Raw genomic sequence first — 21346 nt, 5'->3', positions numbered from 1 at the left:
GAACTAATCATGGTCTTCAGTCTAGACCTGGATAAGTAGAATCGGGTGTCTTACTGCTATGAAGATAAAATCGTGCTCAGAGGACATAAGGTCAGAGGGGTGATTGGATGTGTGTGGACACAAGGTCCAGTTGCCTCCTCCTTTTGCAGGTCAGCATGGATGGGGAGATTACGTCAATTAATTGGAGAAGACTGAGGAAATCAATGAAGTTGCCATAGAGAGCTGACTGACAGGTGTTGGTTCATTAGAGAAAGAGGAAGGTTTTGTGGGAACCTGTAGGACAATGGGGGAAAAACAGCTGGCAGTTTTACAATGGAAGTAATGAGGATGGAATTAAATTGATGACAGCTGGAAGGGCTGAAAATGACCACCGAGAATAGGCTAACAGCATGTGTCCTCACCAGGCCCAGAGGGGAATGAGCTGCTTTTGCCAAGTGAAACCAGCCAGGAGTGGAGGTGCAAAAAGCCTTACTACATCTGCATCACTCAAAGAATTGAGGCTGATGGTAATAGGACTGTAGAATGTAATTTAAGCTTGAAAATAATGTTCAACAATTCAGAAATGTCCCCTAAGGAAAGTGTTATGTTTGACCTTAAGTGCGCAGCTATTTAATGGCCCTAGCATTGCTGATTTCAATGTGCATATTTCTTCCCTTTGAAAGTCCCTCGAAAAAGAAAAAGCCTGATTGCTTGCAGAAGGGCTAATTCAAAGTTGGTATACAATTAAACTCAGACATAAAATGTCTTTGACCAAGGTGGGGACCTACCTCTTTTTTAAATTTTATTTTATTTTTTTTTTAAAGAGCCTCTAAAACACCTTTTGCATGTGCTAAAATCTGCTATTCTGTGTTTTGGTGTCAGGTAACCTCCAGAGGTGGTCTGAAGGGGACCATTCTACACAAGGGAGCAAAATTTATGGTGAGTTCAGTGTCACACCCTCATGATCTAAGTGGACAAAGAAGTGCTTCCACATGGTACATGCCCCTGTAGTTGTTTGTATTTCTGCAAATTAACAGGAACTTTCCTCTCCTGATGTGTATCCCCTCCCTATTAGAGAAACTGAAGTTAAACTGAACATAACAGGTTTTTAATTTCATTGATTCATACCTGTGCTCATAGGTACACAAAAACACCAGAGCACTTTAGAAACTACAGTCAAAACTGAATAATTAAAAAAAGTAGGACATTTAATTTTCATTGCCATTTTTAAAGTGCATTGCCATTTTTATAGTGCTCTGGTGTTCTTGTGTGTGTGTGTGGGGGGGGCATGATCAGTCAGAAGCAAACTTCAGGAAATCTCCAACTGGAAAAAGTTGTTTTTCCCCATATTACATTATATTTAGATAAAAATAAGAATAATCACGATAAATTTTTTTTCCAAAAATTAAAAGTATTAAAATGTATATTGTCCTTTTATTTAATTTTGAATTATCTTCAATGAAGGGAACATCCAAATTTCTCTAATGGCCATCATTTATAATTGCATTCTCTTGTACTGTCTTCAGTACATTAATGAGTCTACCACAACCAAACCTGAGAAAAAACATAGACAGAAGTTTAACCATTTTCCTCTATTTTTTCTAATCTCCAGTTAACAAAAAGTAAAATGAAGTCCTCTTTTGGGTTTTAATGGCTAGGAAAGTATTTTCCCATTTTGATGCATGGCTGGAGAGGGCTTCTGCATTGTGTGGTGAACAGAAAAACTGAAAAATAAGGGTTGGCTTGCTGCCTCATGAGCAAAAACACCAAAATCCTAAAACGCAAAGATAGGCAACAAGATGCTCTGCAGGATGGAAGAGCATTCAAAACCTCCAACAGAAAACTAGAACTATGAAAACTCAAACACCACCGCAGTCTCCTAACCTGAAAGTGCCCAAAACCATCCTCTCACTAGGCCTGATAGCCGGACTTTTATTAGGCCCAATAATTAGGTAATGGGCCACAGCCGTGAATGTTAAGTTGTTCTAATGGAAACAATGTTACCTATCTAAGGCCTGAGTCCTGTGCCATACCACAATTTTACCCTTGAAAGTATAGTCATTACAAAATACCTGAACAGCAATTCATGGCGTGATGATTGACTGCGCGACTGCAACAAAGAACCCAACCAAGAGTTTAAAACATGCCCATACGTGTTTTAGCTCATGGGGATTTCATTTCATAGGGCTCGTGTATTTAGCCACAGGTTAAGTCAAATTTCGTCTGGACTGTAATCTGCTAAGACTTTAGACAGTCTGTTGGAATAGTGATGGGTAATGGAACCGGTGAACTGTCTCACCCTGTTTATACTGGTCACAGAGAGATATGCTTTCTTTGTCTACAACACTTGGAATTTTTTTATCAGGCAACGCCACTGAACAGCCATGCCACAGAGACTTCAAATCTGATATCTTGTGCACAAGTAACCTGTGTCACTCTTGGTTAAATTGGGAGTTTCTGCGTGTGGGATTCTGCTTTCTCAGCTCCTTTTGTGTTTCTGAGACTGGTGGTTTTCTCATACTCTGAAATGACCCTCTCTGCCTTTCACCATCCCAAGTCCTGAAAACAATGATTAACGGTGAGCTTGCTGTATAATCGCATGTTTCCCTACATGTTGGGCCTTTGGACTGGTTTCATACAATGGGTCTTTGTTACTGCAGCATTGGGATTGACCTTTAGAACCAACACCTCTGGGTCCAGCAGTTGATAATCTGATTTCCCAGTTATAGTTTACAGCATTGCGTAGAGGAGAGTCAATGACGTCTGCTCAGCTTTGTCTTCAGTGTGTGGTGTTTGTTTAAAACTGTACTCTGTGTAGAGTACTGTACAGTAAGGAGGTCTCCATTTGGTAGAGGTGAACTTTGGTGAATCTCTACTGTTCTGTTGTTTTGGCCGCTAGACCAAGCGAGTCAGAAAGTCAGCGCAGTAAGTGAAGTGTCAGCTTGTGTTTCCCATGTGTGAGCTCCTATTGCTCTTATAAAAGAAATAATGCCTGAGACTTTCCAGCTGTCCTGGCAAATCAAAGCATGTAGCACTGGGCCGACCTATGGGTATCCTCCCGTCTATTTTCAGACTGGTAGCTGACTGAGTTGTTTTTATAGGATGAAAACACCCCTCCAGTAGCATGCATCCGAGGGTGGAAGGTAGGAGAGTGCGTGTTTCTGCAAGTGTGCGTATGTGAAAGAGACAGCAAGGGGGGATATTATTACTGTGCATGTGGAAAGATAAGCTTTACTCTGAAAACTGAGCCGACGACTTGTCCAGGAACTCTCCCTCCATGCCTGCCCTTGCTCCCAAAATAGCCACCTTGTAGTTTGACACTACAGGTTTCCTAAATTGAGGAAGCAAGTGGAAGTTCTTTCTCTGAGTTGGCAAAATGGTGAGAAGGGGGTAGTTTGGGCATTGAAGAAAGTGCCGTTCCATGAACGCACCTCGTTAATTTGTCATGGATTTAATGCACCAGTTCTCTAGCAAACTTCAGTTGCTTTGAATGTTGTGGTGTAATTGAATACATACTTTTTTAAGTACATATAATTACTTTAATTACTGGTTACCGATTATGGTACCCACTTGACAAGAAAAAAGTGTGAGAGATATGGCTGTTTCATATATAACATGGGGCATGATAATATTGTTTCTAGCATTATGCGGTCCTGGACATGTTAACTTGTGGATTTAAGAGAAACGTTAGAGAAAAGTAATCTGCATCAATATTGTATTGTAGCACATATTAAATTTATATTCCCAAACTGGTCCACTTGCTCAGCACTGCGAATGGGACCTCTCCTCATCTTTACACTTCCATTATTCCCAGATTAAACCTGTATGCCTGGTTTTTGTATGTCTGTAATGTCTGTGTGCATCAGTAAAGATCCAAAAATAGTGGAATAGTAATATTCACAATGGAAATATACCGATCCCATCTTGAAAAACAATGAAAACATGAATGAAAGGTTTCATTTAACATTGTATTTTAGGTGTTTCTGTGGCGACAGTGCACTTGTAGTGAAAGTGTTTAATATTTGTGAATATTGTGTTGTATTTTTTTCTGAATCATTATGATAAGTACATGCTAAATAAAAACTCGTTGTTTGTTCGGGTAATTATATTTTAAGTTTCATTTCCGTGTGATTTGAACAATTCTATAGAATGATCCCTGTACAAATATCCACTGGGTCGTCACCGGTCCCCTTTAAGTTCAAGAGCGCAGTGTCATTGGCCCACAGTCCCAGACGTCATCAGCACAGCCGCTCTGTGCTTTTGGTAGCCCATAAAAAAGGCCGAAAATGTTTCCATGGTCTCGGTGTCCGAGGCACGGATGTGATTGCTGGATACCAAACAAACTGATGCAAGCCAGAAGACTCCTCTAAATTCTGAAAAAGGAATTCTAGGAATGGGGGATGCGAGACGGGATGCACTTGCCGGTACAGTACTGTAGTCTAATGCAGTTTATTTCAGATTATTTAAGTTATTCGTCTTTTTGTTTTTTTCTTACTTGCTCAATTCAAAAAGCTGTCTACTTTGAAAAACAAATAACTTACCATTGTGTGTATATAGATTGTGAATATGGTTTGCGTAGGTGGTTCAGTTCCAGATCCATCGTAGATTATTTGAAATATCTTACGATTTGAGAATATTAGCATGCATCGTGGAAATAAATGGAATGTGCTATTACAGAAATTGGTATGCTTGGTACAGCGAAGTGCGGTAATCGCGACGGGGCTGCGGTTCGTGTTGTCCTTGGAATGTACAGTATTAGAATTAGCTTCTGCATGCGGCGTGCCATTATATCGCACTGCAACTTAGATTAAAAATTTAATTTAATGACAGCCTATTTCACGCATCCATAAATAGCATACGATCATGAAAAAGTAAGGCTGAGATGTGGAAATTTAGATTGAATAAGTTTTATCGCTGTAGTTATCAGAATTTACTGCTTTTCTCACGTTACAGCCGGGTAATCCAAACGGGTGGACAGCAATCCAAGCGCACGTTGTTGACATTGCAGTAAAGGTTACTGTGCTGAGATATTGGACCCTTTACAACCCTTCACGCTTAAGCTACATTTTCCTCTGTTGAATAAATTACACTACTATGTTATCTGTCCTTTAAACTGTTTCATTACTCGATTAGCCTACTCATCGTATTTATTAATTTGTTTGAAAATAACATCTAGCGCACTAAATACCTTTGATAGACAGAGATAGCCCAGCTAAAATAGCCTAGCTATTATAAGGGTGCAATTTTAAGCGACTGTTTCTGCGAATACAGAATCAATAGTTTTAATCCCAATTCGTATAGGATTTTTCATGAGCGAATGGCCTCTCGTGATCAGGCATAGCGATGATGTAACATATCTTCAACTGCAGTTCTGTAGATCCGGTTCTTGAGTTGTCCCGTTACTGCACGCTGCAGTTCTGCCTGCCTTCCTGAACGACTGTAGGCGCTGTTAGGCATCTCCGAAGGCAGAGGTTATTTCTGTATTCCACACCAAGGCTAATCATTTTAATCTTTGGTCTATACTGTGTTTAGTAACAGTGTAAAAGAGAAGCTCTGAACCCTTTGCACTGAACGTTTTTGCCAAATTCTGAGGTTTGAAGAGTTAAGTTAAGTGTCCTTAATAGCAACTAATTTTTGTTTGCAATGTTCCTGTGTGAACATAGCGCCGTCACAATCTCCATATTAATTTTTTTGTATTAACAACTTAATGTACATAATGCCCCCAGTTATAAAATATAGGTATTTCACCTTAGTAACCTGGCTTCTTACAGTGTAGGCCATGTTCTCACGTTTGTTGAGTAGCCCTGCAATTCTTGCTTGAGATGTGTGAGTTTTAGTTGACTTTCTGGGTTTTAAAAAGATATAGGTTATTTTATTTGCATGTTTTCGATTGGCCCAGACAATGTCCATTTTCAGTTAAGGTTTTTTTTTCTCTACAACATTTACTGAAGATTCTGATAGCCTACAGACCTTTAAGTCTGCATTCTGTGTACACAAACGCTGTGAATCACAACCACCATGTTGCCATCTACTCTATGCCTATCAATTAAGGCACAGAGAAGACCTGGTTTTATGTTCTCATTCCACTTTAACTCTTAAGTTATGATTTGATTGAACAGTTAAATTGAATATTGATCGACTGTTTTGCATGTCTTGACAGGTTCCCAATCACGTTTCACAAGTTCTTTGTGAAAGAAATGGAGTGTTGCATGTCCAGCTGAGGCCTTTGCTGTTACTGCAGGGATGCTCCCCATCGCATCCTGACCGTGCCAGTGCGGACTGTTGATTGGAGTCCCACAGTGCAACAACTAGCATCCAATTTGTAAGTAAATGCTTTAAAGAGATTTTATTTTACTGTACCACCCCAAGACTTATTGGGCTTCAGTTGGGGTTTTCTCCACTAAATGGTCCCATGATATTTTTGTGTATAAATATTAAAATTTGTAATACATTATATTTATTTGGCAGGCGCTTTTATCCAAAGTAACATACAGTAAGTTCATACCAAAGGTCATTGGTACAACTACAAAACACAAGTCCGATACAGTACAATACTCATTATGTAACAGTTATTCATAGCCATGAGCACATTAAGTCCAGTTCACACAGTAAGCATAGGCTAGGTCAGAAAGTTATGGTAGGTCAAACTAGGAGGTATGGCAATGAGCTACAACATCAAGACAATCATACAAGTGCAATATAAATGCTGGATGAAGGTACAAGTGTAACATAAAAGTGCTACAGGAACAAATTATAAGGATTCAAATGATAAGAGCGATCCTAGATTGGGAGTATCCTGCGGAGAAGTGATAGTTAGTCTAGGTACAATCTGAAGAGATGCGTCTTCAGACCACGGCGGAAGTGGGCAATGACTGAGTGGTTCGTAGAGGAACGGGGGGAGTTTGTTCCACCACTGGGGAGCTAGGGTGCAGAATCTCTGTGGTTGGGACAAGCGAGAACCATTCACCCGGATGGCAGGGAGTGCAAGATGCCCTGCTGCAGCAAAGCGGAGTGGTCAAGCTGGCATGAAGGATTGAATCATGTCCTGTAGGTAGGTGGGGGCTGTCCTGTTGGCTGTAGGTGAGGGTCAGGACTGAACCTGATCTGGTGGTGACCGGTAGCCAGTGGAGTGACCTCAGCAGGGGAGTGATGTGAAAGAACTTAGGAAGTTTGAAGACAAGCCAGGCAGCAGCATCTGTAGTCATCATCTGTAGTCGCTGCATGGCACAGACTGGCAGGAGTGAGTTAAAGTAATCTAGACAGGAAATCACCATAGCCTGGACAAGCAGCTGGGTGGAGTGCATAGTCAGGTATGGTCGAATCCTCCTGATGTTGTACAGGTGGAATCTGCAGGACCGTGATGTTTCCTTGATGTGCTCTTTGAGGTCCAGCTAGTCATCCAGGACCACTCCCAAGCTCTTTGCAGAGTGAGAGGCAGTCGCTGTGGTGCCATCAACAGTGATTGAGAGCTCCCGTAGTAGGGAGGTCTCATGAGGGATTTTCATGTAGCTGGGTCTGCATGAGTACCGATGACTGATCTAGTCAGTCATCCACATGTGGTCTGCCTGGGCTTGTACCAGTGTTACAGTCCTCCAGTTCAGTAACTGTGTTGCTCAGCTGGTTGATTCAATAATGGATTTAAAAATAATGAAATTATTAATAAAATTCTTTTTAAAAAGAATTACAAATAATAATATGTTTATTTTATCATTTTGTTACAAGAGCAATTAATTTACCTCAGATTATGGAGATGGTTACACCAAATTGACTTTTTGGAAATGTGATATGTTTTTACTATGATAAATGTACATCGGGCCATGTATTTTAATTTAACTACCATGGAAAGATATTAAATATGCATTAGGTATTCAGTAACTAGTAGTAAGCAGTTAACATCGCATTAAAATCAGTTTCATTGACAGTAGTTTAGTTAAAATGAATCTGCAATACACCATGTATCTTCAGGGTGGGAGCAGAGTGTCCCTTTTTTGCTTTGGTTTTGTGTAAATGGCATTTTCTCTGATTTCATTTTTAGTCTAGAGTGCAGGCTGAGTTTGGATCCCAGTCTCTGGTGTGCTTTGAGAACCTTCCTCCTTCTCACTGTCTTCCATCAGCAGGGGAAATTCGCATTGCCTTAAATGTGATTAAAATAAGAGCTAAAAGTTTGCCTTTGTTCTTTTATCCTTGTATCAGTTGCTTTTTCTCTTTCCATTCTTTCTCCTTCACTGTCCATCTGCTCGTCTTCCACCTCCTTTTGTGCGGTAGTCTTTCCCAGATGCCCTGTCCACCGCCCCCACCCCCTACACCTCTTACCAGAGACAAAGAGGGAGCAGAGGAGAGTGTGGAGGGAAGGACATGGGTCTTTGTGGTGCAGTAAGAGCTGAGCTGACCAATCGCGTGGATTCTGTGTTTGACTGATTTTTTTCTGTGCCGCTCTTCTCTCCAGGCGAGGAAGCAGACCTGCCCCCGCTCCTGACATTCGGGCAACATGGCGGGCCCCGCAGCATCCCACGGCAACAAGCGCTTCCTCATCTTCTTCGACTTTGACGAGACCATCGTGGACGAGAACAGCGACGACGCGGTGGTCCAGGCGGCACCCGGGCGGAAGCTGCCCGGCTGGCTGAAGGACTCCTACCGGCCGGGGCACTACAACGAGCACATGCAGCGCGTGCTGGCCTACATGGCTGAGCAGGGGGTGCCCGAGGACACCATCCGCTCCGCCATCGAGAAGATCCCCGCCTCGCCCGGCATCCTGGCCCTCTTCCAGTACATGCGCGCCCACCCGAAGGATTTCGAGGCGGTGCTGGTGTCGGATGCGAACACGTACTTCATCGAGGCCTGGCTCCGCAGGGCCGGCGCCCGCCAGCTCTTCCACAAGATCTTCACCAACCCGGCCTCCTTCGACGGCGGCGGCCGGTTGGTCCTCCGACCCCACCACTCCCACGGCTGTGCCCGGTGCCCGGAGAACCTGTGCAAGCAGGAGGTGGTGCGGGACTACCTGGCGCAGCGGGCGCAGGAGCGCGGGTGCCCCTTCCAGCGCGTCTTCTACGTGGGCGATGGCGCCAACGACTTCTGCCCCTTGTTGGCTTTGGGGCCGATGGACACGGCGTTCCCTCGGCGGAACTACCCCGTTCACAAGCTGATAGTGGAGGCCCAGGAGGCCCGGCCCTCGGTCTTCAAACCTGCCGTGGTGCCTTGGTCTAGTGGAGAGGACGTGGTGAACCACGTGAAAAGGCTTTTGGAGGAGAGGTGACGTACGGATGAAGAGGCTGGATAACATGCCGACCTTCCCTAATGCACAGGGGCATTCACCAGTGACCAGCGCACAGTGTAGGCTTGAGGAGAAGCTGTCGATACAGGGATATAGAGACTGTGTAGAAGTTACACGTGTAGGAAAAACAGCGTGCAAGTAGACTTGCATGCATTACTATTTATCATGGAGGTATAAAACATGAGTGTGCCCACATATGCTTACTCTCTGAGGGCAGTCAAAGATGTTTCTTTCCTGTTGGAATAGATCCATATTCCCCTAGCCTTTATTTTTTAATTTAACCTTTGTTTAACTAGGAAAAAAATCCCATTGAGATCGAAATCTCTTTCGCAAAGGGGACCTGACATAAAACACAAAGTTACAAAGTTACACAAGACAAGTTACAAACATCAAATGGAGAAAGAGACAGCAGTGTAACAGTAATTAAAAGCAGTGCATATTCCCCTGGCCTTGATAAATGATCCTGTTTGCCTTGAGATTCTCAGACCGCAGGCTTGTCACTGACATGGAGCTCCACACCTGGAGCTAAAGAGCGAGTCACACCCCGGAGTACTTCTGTTCCTCGTATTCCAGGCCAAAGTTCAGCCCGCCAACAGAGAAGAGACAAGCTTTCAGCAAAATCTACCCCTCCCCAACACCAGCGGCTTTAGGGTTAGGCACCATTTTACTATTATTATTACTACAATAATACCTTTAGTTTGAATGCATACGTGCATGGCGCCACAAATTGAGAAATGACGATGATTTCCCAGCTTTAAACATTCAAAATGATTGGTTTGGGCTGAGTAGACCCAGATCAGGAGGGAGGGAATAAAATGAAGGAATACAATAAGTCTGAAATACTCTGTGGAGACTGAAGTGGAACCAGCAGAGCCCTGTTTCAGCGGTGCTCCCTCAGCCATGGCTAACCTTTGCCTTCTCTGAGACCAGAGGCAATAAGTCTTTCACCGTGATCCTTATTAATTCTGCCCTGCCGGTGGTCACTCACTGTAGAGGGCTGTGAGGAGAGGATTTCTAAACCCCAACACTGTGTGTTGGCTGCCTGATTTTAATGGGTCTTTGTGAAGCTAGAAAAGGGGACTTATTTTCAGGTGTTGACGGAGGAATCAACTATGTGCATAATCATATCAAATTGCCGTAATGTACTCTGTTGCCCGAAAGGTACATTGAGTGTGCTTGCCATTGGTCTTCATCTCTTCATCGTGGTAAATACAGTGCAGGCATTTTTCTGAAATTATTCTGCTGTCGTGCAGATGGAACGACTGGAGGACTTGCCCCATTATCGATTTTCCACCATGCTAATGTCAAGGGCCCTTGAGCATGCATGCCACAAAGGCGCCATCTACTGGTTAAAAAGGCATCCTGACTTTGTGAGGTTTGAATATAGTCCCGGTTTCCACTGAAGAGTAGCTCTTAACTAGCGTAGATTTGGCTGCATGACATGACTACTTTGTCCTCGTATGTCGTTTTTAAGCCTGCGATTACATTTCAGACGTCTGTTTGTGTTTGTGTGCATTTGCGTGTGTGTCCTTGTTTGTAGTATAGGAGACAGTTTAACAGGAGGGTTCTGAATGAGCGAACTGATCGGATTGGTCCTCTCCAGCCAGTTAGATTCTTCACAGTCAATGCTGAGTTTTTAACCTGTGTGTCATTTTTATTTTTATTTTTTTTAAAATTGGAAACATAGCTATGCGATTACCTTACTTGCTATCAGGAATATAAAGCCATCAACAAAATCAAAAATGGGAAGATGTGGTTCCTATTTGTCTTTATAATTGTGTAAACTAATGCATTATCTTTCAGTACTGTGCAACACTTAACATAATTTATTTGTTGAGTTAAGTGTTCCAATTAGGAACCGAACTTAAGCTACTGCAGTTCCGCACATGAATTATATCCTGTTGGTATTTCCTTTAGCTTCTTCCCCAGAGTAGTATAAAATGCAGATTAATAATAATCTGAATTAGGATATGATATTATTGTCATGATCTGGTATTGAAACTAGAAGTCTTATCTGAATAAACAGTCAAAGACATGTTTGCAAGTGAAAATTTGGCCTGTGGATTTCTGAATACAGTGGTTTTAGCTGTTAGCACCATTGTTTAATGTTCAACACTCTGAATACAGGACACAGATATCATAGGCCTACTCTCTCCACTTATTCACCACAAGAAATTAATTTGATTTAATTGAGAGATTATTACCAATGGTTGATACAATCAATTAAATAATATAATTTGTCAATAGGCAGAACAATCTTGTGTGTTAACTTTAATCAACATGTACAATAAATTCAAATAATGAGATTAATTAAAAGTTAAAACACAAAGACAAGGTGGTCATTGTCTAAAGACATAGATTCAAGTGGCTTAACAAAAACATGAATTCTGCAAACAGTGAAATTAAACAAAATATATTTGCAAAAGAAATGAAAGGGAGTGGTGACACACAACACAATACAACACACGCACACGCACACGCACACACACACACACACACACACACACACACACACACACACACACACATTTTTCTGAAAAGTCCCCCATTCCTACTCTGAAGCTATTCCTGGGCTGATCTTCAGCCTGATGTGAAGTTCCCTCAGTGCCAGATTTAACCAGCTGGGGCCTTTGGTAGCACCATTGAGTGCATATTGATCTCAGCGGTGATAATCTATCATTTTGCCAGCTGAATGAAAAGAATGCAGAAGCAACACAAGATTATTTTCAAGTTTGTCTGACAGTACACACATCATATCTTGATCCTAGCACAAAACCCAGGTTTAAAAAATCACGCATCTGCATGAAATGCCTGGATATAGTGAGCATTAAAAATCAAAGTCTTTAATATATTCATAGAACAAGTTTTAGTACAAGATTAGGAAATCAACCTGATCAATATAGTTTTTTTTTTACTATCTGTGGGAATTCTATCAATTTCTGTGGTGCAGACGTGTACCTCTCTGTTACATCACAATGAATTGCTGTCCTTCCAACCTCCTCTTCACTTTTTTACACTAATTTTGGACTGTCCAATCACAACCATATTGCCTCATCCTTTGCTGAAACGTTCTTCAGTCCAAGATGGCTACGCATTAGAATGCATGTTCTACTTTATTGAGATCATAATGAATTATGCTTCTTGTTTCTAATCTAATGTAATCTAATTTATCAGATGGAATGCCAGAGACTGAAGAAGTGGAGGCTTAAATGGTAAATATGTGGCTCCAAGTGAGTAAGTTTTGTTTGTTTGTTTGTTTATTTGAAGTATACTGAAGGTATAACTGCACTTTATCCCTTTGCTATGGCAACCATTGTTATGGTAGTGTAGATGGTACCCACACTAGGAGAAATGCTTACAGGTATGAGAACGCTTCCACACAGTTACATTACACAGGTGTATTACGAAGAGATCTTCAATCAAGACAGAGTCTCAGGTGAACTTGTTGTCAAGTCTTCATTATGAGTATGGTCATTAACAATGACAGTAATTGGACATGTCGAAACATTCTGTCTGAGGAAGATCTTCCAAGGGGTTGCAGCTTCAGCATTAAACATTTGCAATCATTTTCTTCTATAGTATGCATTTCTGTGAGGATGATTATGATGTCGATGATGATATAAACATTTTGATAATCAGTATCTGTTGCAATATACCATTTGAACTTTTGTAGAGTTCTTCTGTCTAATTTACATTCATATGCAGTATATAAATGCAGGACAATTCATAAATGAACATGGGAGGACAGCATAAATCAAACAATCAGGGCTTCAACACTGTGTTGGGTCCTTTTTCTATTTTGGCCATAGGGGAGAGAGCCTCCTACTGGCTCGCCAATACTTTTTCTACCAGTAAATTTATTACTATTACTGCCTTATCTTTGGGGGGCAGTTGCAGTTACACAACTTGGTGCAAACTGGGTAATGTTCTCTCCTTTTATGCGCTTTACACCAGGAATGTGTTATTTAGCAGGAACGCAAGAAGCTTGCATGCATTCCAGTGCATTAAACCAGAACCTCATTTAAGGTTCAGATGACATGTGAAGAGTAATGAAGCGAGTCTGTTTTTCATGTCTTTCACATCAGTGTTTGGCTACTTGCTTAATCTCATGGTGAAAGATAAGTAGGATGTATATTTATACAAGGGACAGTTCCCTTTCGGTCCATTAAAAAAATAAATAATTTCAGTTTTAATGTATGTTTTTTAATTGGCCCCGACAGTCTTTCTGTGTGTTGATTTTTCTGGGGGGTAGTTATAGATCAAGGTAGTTACAGTTCTGGAGGGGTGATCTGTGCACCACACAGGCTACTTGGACACAAGCTGGGGCCCAATCAACCCCAGCTGGGTCGCCTGGGTGAGGGCGTGTGTTCGAAAGACCCAAAACACCCAATTACCCCAGGTTATATTGCTGATGGTGTGCCCAAGAGCACTGCAAGATGCGTGGAACAACTATAAGTTTCTGATTATCTGCCAATCAAAAACATTAAAACTATAATTTCAAAAAAACTCCTCAAAGTTAACTATCCCTTGTTACTTATAGTATTTCTTTCAGTATAAGCTTTAGAATCTCCAGGCCAGATTTGATGAAATGCATTAGGCTGTTTAAGGTTATATTGTAATTCAAGCAAACCTTTCAGATTAATCTGGCGTCATACCTCAATAAAGCGTACTTTGCTCGCCGTATTAAGATATGGTGACCGAGCATGAGAGGTTCATGCCCATGACAGTGAATCCACATCAACATCCTGGTAATAATTCATTGGTCAGGCTACTTTTTAAATATCTGACTTTTCAAACTAAAAGCTCTGTCTTCAATCTCACTCCACCACTTTTTTCTAGTGATATTCCCAGTAGTGTGGATCCCGACTGTGCCAGTGCCATCTGTGTTCTGAAGTCCCACAGGGTGACACACACACAAATATCTGATGGTATTTGTCCTTTCAGACTGCTCTTCTTGTACGGTACATTCTCATACATCTCATACATTGGTTGTATTTCAGGATTCATCACATGAATCATTCTGTAAAAGTACCTTCAGAACTTGTGTCTGCAAAACACAATACTTCTCACCACAAGGTGGCAGCAGAAATATAACTGAACACAAGAGGTGTCTTCATTATTTTCTCATGCCATCAAACAGTTCATGGTCCTTGCATGGTGGCACCTGAGAGACAAACAGGGAAGTGAACATTAATACATACCTTATGTTTTCCACTCTTTTGAATTAAATAACCTCATTTTAGTTTTGACTCACCTAAAACCCTGCAGTGTTCTCAACATTCCTCACCCTACGATGTGTTAGGCTGCTTAAGACGAGGTTTTGAAATAAAATACATTTCCTGAGCGGCAATGTAATGACTTTGGCAATACCAGTAACTTAAATGTTAGCAGTAAAGAATAGTTGTGCCGGAACACAGTAAAGAAGTTCATTCTTCCATCAATGCCCACAGCTCCCAAGGCAATTGTGTAGGCCCCCATAACCCAGACTGCTTTACTTAAGGGCAGAGGGAAAAGTATATAAGAAATAAAATGGTGTCTTTAGCTGTTTGTAGCTCAATGCATTTACTAAAACAACACAAAATGTCCTACATTGTATTCCTACTCACACCCAGTTTATTGATCAGGCAAGGCACAACATCATCATGGTGTAATGTATCATTGTTGACTGTTGAAATATTTCTGTAAAGCCAGCTGTATTTCCCACCGTGCACTATCCATCCTCACTTTGCCGGGGGAGGGAGGATACAGAAGGACTGCTGAGGCTCAGAGGGATTTGGGGGGGGGGGCGCTGAGGCAGCCTCTGTGTGGCTCATGCACAACCCCCCAGGTCTGTATCTCCCTTTCTGCTTGAAATCTGACCAAAGTTTTTTAAAAAAACAATCTACATTTTCAGCAATGCCAATACAGTGATACATTTGGTTGAAAGTGAAGGTATTCTAGCTGTCTAGGATATAACCAAGCTATATTGGGGTTAACCTAGTCTGTTTATGTCAAAATGTCTCTCAACCTAGATTTCCACCCCTCTAGACATCTAGATTCTAGCTTTTACTCGCTGGGCAGTTAGTTAGTGATCTAACCATGGTTCTACATGGTCTTAACTCATAGTATGAATATTTTAGGAATAGTGTGGCCTGTGAGTATCACTGGTTAACTTGCTATGTGTGCACGGATTCCAGGTGCTTAGGTGGAGACATTATGTTCCAAGGTCATTAAACCCAGGGGGTCAAGAGAAGGTCAGCCCCAGAGTCACAGCACTGTCGAGTGCCCAGACTGTTTGTGTTGAGATGAGGAAGCATCAGTTGGAGGAAACTGTAGGTGAGCGATGACCAAATCCTCTGGCCTTTAGAAGATGAACTTGGATTGGCTTGTTATTCTGGAGAGAAGCAAAAAGTATTGATAAACTGACAGAGTTGGACCCAGGGAGGATGCCAACACACACACATACACACACAGACACACAGACATAGCCAGCGGTTGATAGGCTATCCCCCGTCTGCCGGTGGTGCAAGCAGGATCTGGGAAGGACAGGACAGATGAGCCCTGTAGTCAGAGAGAGGAGGGGCACGAGGCTTGTGGGAAAGACCTGACTGTGTGAAAGCATGTACTATATGGGTCAAAAAGAAAAGGGCCATGATTGGCTGTCTATGGGAGGTGGTGCTGCATTTATTCATGGGGCGACATAGCTCAGGAGGTAAGACCGATTGTCTGGCAGTCGGAGGGTTGCCGGTTCAAACCCCGCCCTGGGCGTGTCGAAGTGTCCTTGAGCAAGACACCTAACCCCTAACCTCTAACTGCTCTGGCGAATGAGAGGCATCAATTGTAAAGCGCTTTGGATAAAAGCACTATATAAATGCAGTCCATTTACCATTTACCATGATGGTTCAGCTGCAGCAAGTCTGTTACTCTGTTCCAGTTATAGACATTAATGTGTGTTGCTACAGTTTGTATATAAATTGTGGTGGTATCTGAGTTTTAATTACAAATGGAAAGACAATAAGGATAATTGCAATTAGTGCTTTGGAAGTTGCAGAGAGCTTGAACAGTACTCCCTTGAGCACAACTCTTCCATCTGTCCAAGTCTGCTGAAATGTCTATTGCCTTCACTCTGCATCTTTTGTTCCATTCGCCCTTTACCTAACTAGTTCACAGTCTCTGTCTAATGCTCTTGGATGTCACAGCCTTCATAGTTGTTTTCTGAATTTAAGCGCTGCCACGCTATTTCCTGTAATTTGTGAGAGGAGGGAGTCACATAACCAAGGATGCCCCCCTCTGGGCCTCCCTGCTTTAGTTCGGATATAAAATGGCCCTGCGCAGACGCAGCCGGGGCCAGACTTGCCCCTCTCCATCGGCCACCGCCGCCGCGCTGGTGAGTGTTCGTGTGCGCCAGTGTGCCTGCGCATTTGAGTTTGCCTGACAGAGTGCATGCGTGCTGCAGGTGTGCCGTGCGCCATGTGTATATGAGTGTGTGTGGGTACCTACTGCTTATGTGGGCATGCATGTGCATGTGCATGTACGTGTGTGTGTTTGTGTGTGTGTACATGTAAATAATCCTCATCAGGCCTGGATAAATAAAACCTCTATAGAATTACTGTAAATAGCTCCCTGAATTTCAACTCTGCTTTACATGACTATGAAATGTTATTCATGCACACAAGATTTTTATTTTAAACTTGTTGAAATATGAAATGTAAAGACTTAATGTTTTTAAATGTAAAGATTGAATGTTTACAGTTGATCTGATGTGGTCTTCATAATTTGGTATTATTTATTGGTTACATTATGCAACATACAAATTAGCCTACTGTATATCAATTAATAAATAAAAATGTATTGGTGATGAGTGGCTGTCTGTTCAGTGAAGAAGGCTTCACTGTTAGGGCAGCCTGATGTGGATTGATGTGTCTATGCATTCGTGTTCCATTATAGGTCCCTGCCACTCCATATAAAGTGAGTTGGACACTGAGCCCTTCGGATGCTGAGTCATGTAAGGAACTGTGCTTTTGTGCGCTTGTCTCTCATCCCGTCTTTCTGTCTGTCTGTCTGTCTGTCTTGTCACATCAGGCCATGTTACTCCCTGTGTAGCATCTTTCCTTACTTTATTCCTCCACTTTATGTCCCCAGGCCTTTTTGTCTTTCTCGTGTTCTGCCCCCGTCCTGTATGTGTCAGTTCATACCCGCTAAGCTGGCATGACTGGCCGCAATGCTGTGTTAGACCGATCCCGTCTGTCTCAAAATAACATTCAAATTCAGATAATCTTACATTGCCAAAGCACAGATACACTTACAGACACAACACGCGAAAAACAGTAATGAACTGTGGCATGAAGATATTATACTGCCAGTATCATACAGTCGCTGATGTTCATGACTTTGAAACGTAGGGCAGAAACAGGTCGTACAGCAGGGATTTAATTTATTTGTCATTAAGTGTTAGACAAGGGATTGGTGATTGTTCTAATACAGTCAATTAAGTTATATTGTACAGATGTTAAAGAAATAAATTTAATCCCCATTGCCCTACCCTAAAAAGAACTACTTTTTTTCTCTGTTGATGCTGCCATCATTTGTTATATACATTGATTTCATAATATCAATATAACGTATGCTTTACCCCATACCTCTTTCAATAACTTTGTGAAACAGACCTGTGTGCCAAATATCGATTTTTGGAAATCAATAAAGCCAGCACATATTTTTATTTCTTTTGTAACCATATTTATCTTCAGTGAATGGTGTGAATATGATTTCTTCTGTATTGGTTTGGTAGAGATCCAATTTTGCTTTTGCCTAAGACAATGTGCTCATGAAGGATGCATAAAAAGTCTCTAATAATGCCGAAAGAATACCCCAGATTACTGTTTACACATCTGAAAAATCAATAGTCAAAACTGAAAATTGTAATGAGTCCTTTGGTGCAGAGCAGGGGAATTACTTAAAATTCAGTACTCCAACTGAAAAGTTTGAGTATGGTCAAGTCAAGAATTTTATATTAGGTGAGTTTGAGCATCTCGTTGAGAATGCTGTTAGGCCACTTTTTTTTTACATTTAAGGGCCTGGAAATTCTCCTTGAACTCCTGATCTAAAAATGAAGCTCAGCAATCAGTTAAGAGGCTAAAAGATTCAAATGTTTCAGCATATTGCAATATGCCATTATGAACATTTGAATATTTTAGCCTCATTACCCTCATTTTCACTACATACAGTGAGCTAGCTGATAGTAGTCAGTGAATTCCTTAAATCTACACACCTGTTTTTAACCCAGAGGGCAAAAAAAGAACACATTTTTGTTTAAAATGGAAATGCCTTTTCAGATTTTCTCATTAATAGCCAACTCCCTAGTTAGCTCACACAACCCTGGTGACACTATAGAATTTGGTGCATAAGACTGCCATCAGCATAGAACACCATCAGTTCTGGTCTCACCACCATGAGTGCTCATGGGAATTATAGTATCAAATCTTATTATCAAATCTTAGTACATTCTTAATACAGAAAGTAGATCAGAAAACATCACCTGCCAAAGTGGCAGGTGAATTGACAGTTATCAACCACGACCATTTTTTCTCATCGAGCCCTTGTCCCTCTCTGTCTGTTGCACTCTCAGCTCCTATGCTGAAGCCTTGAGGTGCTTCCCGGCTTGGCCAAACTGCTCCTACAACATTTTGGCTGTGTGTGAGACAGGACTCACTCTGCTGTGCTTTCGGCTCAGTAAGTTCCATCTCCAGCTGGGGAGAGGCTGCATCTCATCTGGGAGATTGCATGTGATGGGGACAGGGGCTCTGGTGCTCAGTCTTGCCCTTGCCATTAGAGCAGCCTGAAAACAGTGGCAAGGCTTTCTCTCAGCACTATGCGCATATAGTTCTGTATGTCATAGTCAGAGGTAATCTCTTCAGGGCACTCAGAGATTTCTGCCGCTCATGGTAATGACATCATCATAGGATGTACAGTGTTGTGACTTTTTTTAATGCACCCAGCGCAACTGTCAACTGTGGTTAAACATTAAGCAAAACAAAGCTTGCCCTGAATACTTTTTTTTAAGTATATCCAAAGGGAATATACCATTCGCTGGAAGCATATGTACTGGATCTCTTATCCTAAGAAATATTTCCTCAGGTTACCCGAATACTAATGTTGTGGGCTTGTTTATGGCTGGTCTCTTGTCTCTCTGCTCCTTGTTTATTGTCCTCTTTTTGTCCTTTACCTTAGTCATTTCCTTATCATCTGTTGTATTGTCCCACTTCTGGTACCCTTGCTTTTCTCTTTTATTTATTGCTGTTCTCATTTTCTGCTGTTTTATTGCTGTTTCTCACTCAGTCTACAGAACAGCCTCCGAATACACTGTCCTTATGTGATACTAATGCTATGCTAGGCTCTCATTCTTAACAACAAAGCTTTGCTCTTCTTATCTCATCTCAGAGATGCAGTATCAGAGATTCTCTTTCACTTTCTCTCTGTTTCCCTTCATTTCTTCCCTTCACGCACTTCCACAGAAATGAATATTCTCTTTTGTATGCACCGGCTCATGCCCTACAGCAGTTTTCAAAGTTGTCTGTGACGAGCCTTGTTGTCAACACACTGATTAGAAAGTACATATGTTGAAGGGGAATGGAAATTGATTTTTAGTTTAAGATTTAAAATGGCAATGGTACTGCAAAAGGAAGACAGACGGTGTCTGTTACAATTAGATAGGCAAAATGAGAAATGCACTGCACTGCTATATTAAAACACATCTGACCTCAGCAAGTACACACTGGTAAGTGAATAAAAGGGAAATGTGATTAACATCAAACACCTCAAACATGATGACAGATCATTTCTGCTGCTCCCAAACTTGGACAGGAATATCTTTCTCCTTGTCTCCAGTGCCATATTAAAGTATGACCGTGGATCTCTCTATTCTTCCCCCCCCACCTACAGGACCGCACTTGTTAAAGCACTTTACTGTCCAATGCCATCTGCTGATTGGACCGCAGATAACCCATTGATTTTCTTCCATTCAATTACTTCCTTCAGGCTAGGAGATAACTCAGTAAGGGCTGGTCTTGGGGCTTTTAAGAGGTCACTTTGAATTAGAGTTCCTGTTGCCCTGCCAAAACGCTATCAGCCTGATTAGGGTTTAAGCGTTTCCCTCCTGCGTTCAATTCCCTCCACCTCCGTGCACCGCATATCGATGCTGGCCAACGGTGGGGGATAATTGTTTAAAGAATTGGATTTAAATTTGCCAGAATTGCAATGGAGGAGATGGAGAGAGGCAGTTTACTGTCATGCTAATTTTGAGCGCACTTTGAAGGGAAGCCACCTAGCTGCAGTGTTGGAGAGGAGGTAGGATGTTGTGGGCGATGGAAGGGTAGCTTTCAGTCTGGTGCATCTGTCCCTGCTGGGGTGGAGGCCTCTGAATGGATGGTGGGGTGTCCTCAGTCTGTGTGTCTCAGTTGCACCCGTGCAGCTCTGTGCTCTCAATTTCCTCTCAGTTTGTGCTGGGTAACTTAGCCATTGAGATCTGACCCTTGAGAGTTGTTCCACAGTCCTTTCCTGGCCCTAATATTTACATTACCTTACAATGTAATGTCTTTATAGCCTTGTGCACTGAGGTAAAAACACCTCAGTGCACAAATAGGAGACATCCAGCAAGGTTCCTGTCTGATATGCTGCTATACTCCTCCATTTCTGACACTTTCAGCCCACCCAAATCTTTTGTATCCTTCAACCCATGTAACATAGAACTGAACTGTACTCCTATCCCTGTTACCGCCTTTCTGCGCCCTGCTGTATGACTGTAATAACAGCACGATCACTTGATTCTGACATCACCATACCCCGTTTCACATTGCTCTACTACTGCCTGTCCTCCATATAGGTTTCGCTCACACACATAAGTATTCAGCTGTGTGGTTTAGCGCACCTGACTCTAGAACAGTTTGTCTACAATTGCTGGGCACTAAATTAAGTCAATTTGTTTGAGTTGGCTGCGTCCTTTTATTTAGAAAAACATGATAAACATTGACCCGCTGGGCTTTTCATTGCGGTTGGTCTGCTGAGTTACATTACAGAATGCAACCCTGGCACCCAGCTAGTAGAAGGAAGGAGAAGGCACTT

The 21346-nt window shown here is 41.9% G+C and overlaps 2 protein-coding genes across 8 annotated transcripts in view; both read left to right on the top strand.

Moving 5' to 3' along the window:
• On the top strand, positions 1 to 13443 carry LOC118221039 (probable phosphatase phospho1). Of its 3 annotated transcripts, XR_004764050.1 has the most exons (5): positions 1 to 506; positions 862 to 918; positions 6140 to 6301; positions 8426 to 9901; positions 12425 to 13443. XR_004764050.1 is itself a non-coding variant. In XM_035405636.1 (3 exons), the coding sequence occupies exon 3, from the start codon at positions 8468 to 8470 to the stop codon at positions 9230 to 9232; it is 765 nt and encodes a 254-aa protein (XP_035261527.1). In that variant the 5' UTR covers positions 4226 to 4403; positions 6140 to 6301; positions 8426 to 8467; the 3' UTR covers positions 9233 to 11301. The 3 variants fall into 3 exon arrangements, 1 of the variants encoding a protein (XP_035261527.1); XR_004764049.1 differs by lacking the exons at positions 1 to 506; positions 862 to 918 and adding an exon at positions 4226 to 4403; XM_035405636.1 differs by lacking the exons at positions 1 to 506; positions 862 to 918; positions 12425 to 13443 and adding an exon at positions 4226 to 4403 and having other exon boundaries at positions 8426 to 11301.
• LOC118221037 (gap junction gamma-1 protein-like) overlaps positions 9848 to 21346 on the top strand; it is a 61873-nt gene continuing 50374 nt past the window's right edge. For 3 of the 5 annotated variants that reach the window (XR_004764048.1, XM_035405634.1, XM_035405633.1), the window contains exons 1-2: positions 16104 to 16616; positions 17177 to 17234. The gene's annotated coding sequence lies outside the window, so the exon portion shown is untranslated. Of the gene's footprint in view, positions 9902 to 12424; positions 12463 to 16103; positions 16617 to 17176; positions 17235 to 21346 lie in introns of those variants that run through there. The other 2 variants (XM_035405632.1, XM_035405635.1) reach the window with 2 other exon arrangements.

Source organism: Anguilla anguilla, chromosome 2 (assembly GCF_013347855.1).
Source record: "Anguilla anguilla isolate fAngAng1 chromosome 2, fAngAng1.pri, whole genome shotgun sequence".
In the NCBI taxonomy this organism is placed as follows: Eukaryota; Metazoa; Chordata; class Actinopteri; order Anguilliformes; family Anguillidae; genus Anguilla; species Anguilla anguilla.
The sequence above is the reverse complement of the archived record's forward strand: the minus strand, read 5'-3'. Positions and strand labels throughout refer to the sequence as shown.